We start from the raw sequence: 9027 nt of genomic DNA, 5'->3' as shown, positions 1-9027 counted from the left end.
TAAAATGGGCAGCTGGGAGGGCATCATTTCTCAGCAGACATCTTCTTGCTGTAGATTTCCATTGTTTAAAATTGCAACACATTTTGAATCCCCAAATCTCTGGACATGTTGCCTCTGTCCTGCCATCCTGAGGTTTGTAAATGCCCTCCTCATTATCCTTATGAAGTACTGTCCCCCTCACCCTCAATCTGTGGTCTCTGCTCATCTTTAGGTGATCAAAGAGGGCTTCAGTTTACCCTGGAAAGCAGATTATTGCTGTTCTTTTATCTCAGAGAAGTGGAGACAGCAGCAGAAAGAGCAGCAGTCTGTCCAACGGACATGTAGTATACAAAAGTGACATGGCCACTGGATTCTTGAATGTGATAAACAGGCAGAAGGTAATGTTACCCAAAGCCACCCCACCCAGCATGCGGATAAGGTTAATATTTTGCATGAGCTACTCAGGCAGTGAGCACAAGCAATTCTACCAGGTGCAGGCAATGCAGAATAGGTTGACAGACTGACACAGGGTATATTTTGTGAGGAAAATAAGACTAAAGAGTTAATTGAAGGATATCTGAAGAAAGCAAAAGAAATTACCCAACCTATCTGTAAACCATACACTGGAAATGAATGGGTTCTTTAGTGTTTGGGACATTTTAGTGTTATAAAAATGAAGACTATAGAGCTATTATATCAAGTAATTTATGGGATGAATATTGTAATTCATTGAATGTCACGACTTATCTTTTATTCATATAGTTACTATTCCATTACCAGAGAGGGAGGTTTGTCAAAGGTTAATTATTTTAAATTGCTCTGGCAAATTTATTTTGATTTGTACAATTTTTTTGAATAATCATAGGTCTATATATTCATACATCTTTATGAGGCTTCTTTTTAAAAAATAATATTCTCTGATGAGGCAGTTAAAGCTAGATAAATGTGTTAGTGATGCCTTTAAAATATATTCCCTTTAGCTCCGGATGTAGATCTACAAAGAATTATTATATGATGTTGTTATTGATCTTATGTGTCTATTTGAGAACTTTCTATTTTGGGGCAAAAAAAAATTGCAGTAAAAAATAGTCAAGAAATTGAAATTTGAATTTCTCAAGGGGTTGGTCATGGCTCATCATTTCTTTCAGTTCTGGGTTACTATTTGGAAGCTCCCCTAAATGGCAGGTGGGTAAACTGTCAGCAACTGCTATCACCTGTGTCCCCACTGCTGATTCATGTGAGGCTGCTCCTTAGCCAGGGACACACCTCCTCAGGACATGAGAATGGATTCTTGTGAGAGAATAAATGCTGGAAGACATGGCCAATCCCTTTATTGTTGGAAAAGTAATTTTGGATTATAAACAAACCTAAATTAGAGAGTAAGTTAAAACTGAAGAGAACTAGGAAGATGACAGTATATATAGTATCTATATAATGTAATATATAGATTATTGATCAACTCCCATCTCCTTTAAACTCTGCAGCCTCTCCCATGAAGGCTTCCTGATTCACTGTGCTTGTCTCCTTTGTATTTATCAAATACTTACATATCAAGTCTATATTTTATTACTATGGTCTTATTCTTATGTAGCTTCTTAATTATTCATAAGTCGTTTGAGGGTTCAAGAGGGACATTGGGGAAAAACATTCAAGTTGGAGTCAGGAGACCCAGGCTCACACTTTAACTCTACAGTTCTGAATTAGTATGGGTTTGGATGTATTGTTCAATTTGTCTGAGAATAAGTTTGTTTTATGTCAAAAAGGAATAAGAAAAGCGACCTATGTGATTCATAAAGTTGGCAATATGTCACCCAATAATTGAACATTTCCCCTGGGTTTGTAAAATTCTTGCATGACTATTTTGTTTAATCCCATAGTCTACACAAGATGAACACTATTACCCATCTGTTTTTAATGAACATAGGTGTTAGATGAATTGTGTAGAAATGTTATTTTAACATCGTAAGTCATTATTATTTTCAGTATGCAGATTTTATATTATTAGTTTCATTTTAAAATCACTGAGACTAAAGGCCCTATCTTTTACTTCTTTTATTTTTTTTCTCATTCTCCTCTTATTCTTTCTCTCAGGTGGCTTATGAATAAAATTAGAACATAGATTTTTTTTTAGTATGGGTACAAAGTACTTTGAAAAATAATGTTTAGTAAACTTGTGTCTATATATTACTAAAGTATCAGAATGATTTTACTTGGTATCAGGAAAAAAATTAAAATCCACAGTTTTACCAAAGCTTCCACTTTTAACCAATTATACTGGTCATATGCATAAGTAATAATGTTTCTGAAAAACAGAAATTCTGAAAGCATGGAAATAAAATGTATGTCTTCTCTGTAATATTGTTGCTAAAACAAAAGCCATAATACATGATTCTGGAAACAGAAATGGTGGTGTCAGGTACAGAGATTGTTAAGATATATCCTAGTTACTTACCCCACTAAAAGGAAAGATTCATTCTAAAAGGGTCCTTGTCTGTCTTGTTCATACTCAATGTTACAGGACCCCAGCATACAGTTGGTGCTTAATAAATATTAGCTAAGTATAATGTTATTCATTATATGAATCAGACCCTAAAAATAGCTATGAAATTTCACAGTTAAAGAAGAACTTGGGGTCTTGCAATAGATTGAGAAGAGCAAACCAGTGTTGGATAGGGGACACAAAAAAGAAAATTAAGGAAATTTAATGTTATTCAAAAAGAGTAAACTAAAGGGACATTGCTAATGTTGTATAGCAGCATATATGATATTTATAGTGAAGCAGACAATGTTAACAGGAGAATGATTCCTGTGTCTGCTGTAAATAGAAGCAGGGAAATGTGTTCACCTTTCCATAAAGAGATGTGCATTAGCTAAAAGTAAATAAATAAAGATGTAAACACATCCATACATACATCCTCATCAGGAAATAGGTAGGAAGTGAATAAGAAATTATAGAATGAGCTCTCAGTGTTTGAGTTTTTGCTCTTTAATATGTCAGGCCCAGACACTGTGTCTAAGTACTTGACTTACATTATCTCACTAAACAAATTCTCTGCAGTAGGTATTATTATGATGAGAAAATGGAAGCTAGGAGCAGTTAAATACTTGCCCAAAGGTACATGCTAGTGGTCAGCAGAGTTTGGAAATAGTGGTCCTTTCTGCCTTTTAGGTTATTTAAGATACTCATCACAGTCAGTGTCAACATGGACTAGCTCTATAGTTTTTCTTTTCCATATAACCTTCAGGATCCTACAACTGGTTTCTATTTTTGCGTAAGAGACTGAATGAGAGCAGAAGCTGATTGGCAGCTGTGATAATGCAAAATATTTACTAATAATACCTATAGTGTTATTTGTTTAAATATGTGGTATTATGTATATATACACATACATATATATATATATTTGTATATATTTGCATGGAATATATATGTAGGTTTCATATATATAGTTATATAATGCAAGTACATGTATACATGTGTATATATAAATATATGTACATGTACATATTTGCACATGTTACATATATACACATGAGACCAGGGATATAACTCCTCAGTATATGTATATGCATACATATATGTATTTAGTATATATACGTATATGTATACATATATATGTAACCTCTGCAAATATTTCACTCTTATAAAATCATCTTTACTTATATTTCATGATAAAACTAGAGCCCCATTGTATAGAACTAGTGAATCTACAAACAGAGAGATTTCCTCTTCGAAACAGTAATGGCCTTAAACAAGATGGCAGGATGAAGGCAGCCCCCTGCCCTGCAAGAATGGTCACAATTAAGACCACCCTTTCTCAGTTTCACCAAACACTCTGAATGAAAACCGTTCTGCATCCAGTGTGTTTTACCAGAGACGATCTGATTCCTGTGGCTTGGGTATTTCTATTTTTAATTCTCCTTAACAAAGACCTCTAAGTACAGAATCTTCCTCTAAGTCGTATAGAGTGCTATTCTGATCACCCCTTCATGTTTCTGAGCTGCTCTGGGATAATGTTGTGGGGGGAAGGCCCCCAGGGGAACAGCTGATTGGATTCTGGCAAGACAGACCAAACATCTGCTTCAAACAAAAGACATCTGCATATTTCACATTTATTTTTCATAATTTACAGAAGCAACCTGCCAAAATTCAGCAAGGGAGAATACGCTAGTACATAATTAGCTTAAAGTTTGCTTGCTTTAGAAGTATGAGCATGGAGCCCTGGAGTTCACCTGGGAGGACATCAAGGAAGGGTGGAACTGCAGTTTGATTTCTGTAAATTCTGTCTTAGACCTTATATTCCAGGGCAGAAGACCCAGACCTGCTGGGCATGAAAGAGAGAAGTAAAAACGCCAGAGGTGATACTAGGGGGTCCTTTTGTCCTCGTGTCAAATAAAAGGCTTCTATACCAAAGGGGTGGCCAAAGGTAATATCATTTATTAAATAAGATTTCATTAGGTAGAAAGATTTTGTTTCCACTTAGCACTGCAGTGCCTAGGTTAGATAATGATGCAATGCCACAGGGATTTTAATTAAAAATGCATCTACCTAGAGTACTGATGTCATGATGAGAAAGCATCTGTGGGATGTTCCATTATTTTTCAAAGCATTTGAAAATCATTACTTACCCAAAATACTGCAAAATACACAGAGAGCAAAATAATGGATAATCTAATCAGTTGATCATTAATGATATACCCTGGTGGAAAAGATATAGCAAATTGTCCTCTCCTATTAACCACATCTTACCAGTTGAAATTCAAACCTTGAATGATCATTATTACATAAAATAACTAAAGCATGCTTAGTTGGACAACAAAAAGGGTTTTAAAGGAGGAGGGGGTTCTTTTTCTTTCCAGTAAAGAAATTTCAACCTTATGTCCAGTAGTTAAAAAAAACTTGCTATTCGATCCTACAGTCTTTCTTAACTTCAGGGAGAAAATTTATTTATAAGTAAAGCAAATATCTGTAAAATATTAGGCAACGTTTTGAAGTGTTTGAGACAATAGGCCCCTGATATGGAAAAGGAGTGTTATTTTAATTTTGCTGACTATGATCTCCAAGTCTTTGTCATTGCTTTATAAAAGTGGTTTGTGATTTAGTTGTAGGCACAACAGTAACCCTAAAAAAAATCTCTTCAGTAATACCATGGCCATTCCAAAAGATTTAGCGTCTTCAGTCATGTGTACATTGTAGAAGAAACATGTACAATCTGGGCATTGTGAATAATTCCTTGGCGACTATTAGCTATTTCTAAGGGATGACTTGATTGTGGTCATTCTAAATGTGGCTCACTACATGTTTTTGGTATGTTTTAGGACTTTGCTTATAACATATGCACGACAAATTGGTTTGAAACACGGAATCCAAATTCAAACAGTAGTTAATTTAAATAAGATGACTTATAATTGTGCACTTATTCACTGTTTAAAAATTGCTAGTGATTCTAAAATATGTATGCTTTTTTTCTTCACTTCAAACATATTTTTAAAAACAATATATTGTATACATAAATCTTTCACATAATTATAAGTTCTCTTCTCTTCTGGTAGTAAGCTTTCGATAAAAGCACAGCTTGCTATTATGGGAAGAGGCCGGACCTGAGAATCTTGGACATGGATTTGAATTACGGTTCAATCATCTGTAAGATGGGTTAATTTGTTCCACTTAAACTCTGGATTTCCATTTCTTCATCAGTCTCTTAGGAGTAGTATCTTTGTTATGAGGGCTAAAGGAGGTCACTTGAGTTTATCAGGGTGCATGATTTGTACCTAAATTGGCATTCTGATTTGGCAAAGACTGTAACTTGCCCAAATTTGGGTGTCTTGTCCCTTAGGAGAAGTTGGTGTCAGACAAGAAGACCTAGAGTTCAAAACAAGCCCTCAAGTTGGTTGAAACATTTTTCATTCTATGATGTGGTGAGCCGTTCTAATTAGACCGTGGCCGCCATTAGAAGATGGCGCCGGCTTCCACTGTGGCCTGTGACAAACAACTCCTAATATGGAGAATTGGCACGCAATCCCTTCCCACCCTATGAGAAAGGTCCACGTGGCAGCTTAAGATTGGTATGCTGGAGGCTTTATTAGGCTGTGCTTGGGCGCTCGGCGACGGGTCGCTAAAAGATGATACATGAATCAAGGCCTGAATAAACTGCTGAAAGAAGAATCCTGTGTCGTGTTTTCCCTTGCCGGCGAGGGGTCGCGACACTATGACACCATGTGGGAGATGTATGACAAAAAGTAAAAATGGAAACAGTTGTCTTCCTAAAATTTCTGCAACATACAGGGGCACAATATGTGCCACTTGGAGATCTGTCTTCCTCACTTCCCGGTTGGTTCTTATAAGGAGATATCAGAAGTGGACACAATTCCTGGTAGATGCAGGAAATTCAGGAAAAAGTTGGTGACAGTCCCCCACAGAAGTAGTATTGGTAGGGTAGCTACCTTGCTCAAAGAAAGAGTGTTTCCCATAACATGCCCAGTAGGAAAAGTGATAACTAGCAGAAAGGCCCAGGAAACACCAACATGTACTGGATCATTCAATACTGCAACACTAACTATATGAGATTATTTAAAACAAGTTTAATTAAAATTAAAAATTCAGTTCCCCAGTCTCACTAACAGATCCATTGTTATCCACAGTTCTATTGCACCACACTAGACTAGTGGATGTCTGGATGGTTCCAAAGCATATGTTTAAGGCACCCATAGTGATCTCTGAAGTACCAAAGACCAGGATAGTGCAGAAAGACAACATGTAAGGTACTAAAAGATCTGTTAGGGATAAGAGTTGGTCAAACAAGGGTTACTCTCGGGTTTTAGTCGAGTCCTTGCCCTGGCCTGAAACCGACTTGCGTTCCGCTTCCCGCGTTCTGCAGTCGGGTTTCCGCCTCGCTGCGTGCCAGCAGTATGGCCCATAAGCAGATCTACTACTCAGACAAGTACTTCGACGAGCACTATGAGTACCGGCATGTCATGTTACCCAGAGAACTTTCCAAACAAGTACCCAAAACTCATCTAATGTCTGAAGAGGAGTGGAGGAGACTTGGTGTCCAACAGAGTCTAGGCTGGGTTCATTACATGATTCATGAGCCAGAACCCCATATTCTTCTCTTTAGATGACCTTTTCCAAAAGAGCAACAAAAATGAAGTCTATCTGGGATCATCAATTAAATCTTTCGCAAATTTAATGTATATGTGTATATAAGGTAGTATTCAGTGAATACTTGAAAAATGTACAAATCATTCATCCCTACCTGTGCATGAGCTGTATTCTTCACAGCAACAGAGCTCAGTTAAATGCAACTACAAGTAGCTTATTGTAAGGTGTTTAAGATAAAATTTCTTCTAGTCAGTTTTTCTCTTAATATAAGTGCCTGTTTGACATTACCTGTTACTTTTGTTAAATAAAGTTTGTATGTTGCATTTAAAAAAAAAAACAAGGGTTACTCTCTTTAACATGACCTCTTTTACCCAAGGTGAAACCCAGGAAATCTAGTATATATACCAAAACCACTGCAAACTGCTTCAACAAATAATATCCCCCTTCGGCTTAAGATCTCTGTCTGTGTTTATACTTCTAATATAGTTATCATCTGTTGCCAGAATGACCTTTCTACCACCCATATTGGATCATGAGCCCCTTCAAAACCAGTCAAAAACTCTTAATAATATAAAGAACATGGAACAAAGCCCTAACTCTCATTTCTTGTCAAATCAAGCACAGGCACTGGAAATTCATACCTGAGTATGAATCCCAGCTCGGGCATTTGCTGGCTGTGTGATCATACATGTTTGGTTTACCTCTCTGTGTCTTGAGTTCCTCATCTGTATGATTCCTTAAAGTTGTCATGAGATTGAATCAAGCTCTTAGTATGATACCTGGTTCATCATAAATACTAGAAAAGTGCTTATTGAATAAATATTGTATTCCTTAAGAATCTGATCCAAAATCACATAACAAGTTTATTTCAGTTATATCCCCTGCTCTCTCTATATTTTAACCACACATTATTCCCCCAACTTGACATAAATATCTTTTTTTCTTTATACACACACACATACACACACACACACACAGACATATTAAAATCTATACATTGAAAATCTTTCACATTCCAAATGTACCTTTCTAGAAAATTTTTTTTCTAGATTAGTTTTACTTTAACATGTCCATAGTTTATGGTTTCCTTCAGCATTATATTTCATTCCATTCTGCCTTGCTCTTGAAAGCTTGGTCTTTACACACCTCCAGGAAATACTTATGCTTATGCATCTCAGAACATGCACGTAACATGGGTGCTTGATCATTGCTACAAGAGAGGGAGGGCAAGCCTGCTTTTCAGATCAATTCTGTGAAATACCCATTTTGTCTCAATGTGGTATTTTAGAATTCACGCATAATGAGTGCTTCTCAATTTTTCTAAACACATAAAGGGCACAGTGTCCTTCAGATGAGGAACAGAAAATGTGTTAATCTCCTTTATATGTTCTGCTTCCTGCCAAACTCCAGGTTTCCCCGAATCTGGCCGCATGAAGGGACAGTCACATCCTTAGAAGACTGAATGCTGTTTTGCTGGTGCTAAATCCAAACTCAAGCCATTTATCTTCTTGACAATTTCTCATCCAAATTATTACTAAAGCACCCTCTGTGTGCATCACACTCTCCGCTGAGGAATAACCTGTCACGCCAGTGTCCTTTCTTGGGTTCCACTCTTGCTGGAAAGCAACAGGCTTGAGCCAATTCTGTCTTTGGCCAATATGGACCTGTTTTTCTGAAAAAATAAAATTGACTTTTTTAATTAGATAGAAATCATGGTACTGAATTGGAAAATGATGAAATGTTGGATCATGAACTCACATGTTCTAAGTTATCTCCCCAAATAATGACAATGAGCACACAATAGTATACTGATATTGTAGCAGAAAGGCTTATGACAGAACAAAGGATGAAGCAGAGAGTCACACAGAATGAGTGTGCTTGAACCTTCTTTCCATCAGACAATTCCTGCAAAGTGAGATGCATCTACATTTGTGTTATATAGCACC

General features: G+C 36.6%; 1 protein-coding gene across 1 annotated transcript; it reads left to right on the top strand.

The window, feature by feature from the left end:
- The first annotated feature begins 6800 nt into the window (after positions 1 to 6800).
- On the top strand, positions 6801 to 7370 carry LOC107137090 (cyclin-dependent kinases regulatory subunit 2). Its single transcript, XM_015479459.2, has one exon. It carries the CDS (start codon positions 6889 to 6891, stop codon positions 7099 to 7101), a length of 213 nt encoding a protein of 70 aa, XP_015334945.1. The 5' UTR covers positions 6801 to 6888; the 3' UTR covers positions 7102 to 7370.
- Positions 7371 to 9027: the final 1657 nt, after the last annotated feature.

Source organism: Marmota marmota, unplaced genomic scaffold, assembly GCF_001458135.2.
Source record: "Marmota marmota marmota unplaced genomic scaffold, marMar, whole genome shotgun sequence".
Taxonomy (NCBI): domain Eukaryota; kingdom Metazoa; phylum Chordata; class Mammalia; order Rodentia; family Sciuridae; genus Marmota; species Marmota marmota.
Note: the sequence above shows the minus strand (reverse complement) of the source record. Positions and strands in the feature narration are given on the sequence as shown.

What these genes read in the sequence shown, in the direction of transcription:
- LOC107137090 (XM_015479459.2), top strand. Translation starts at nt 6,889, where the DNA reads ATGGCCCATAAGCAGATCTACTACTCAGACAAGTACTTCGACGAGCAC.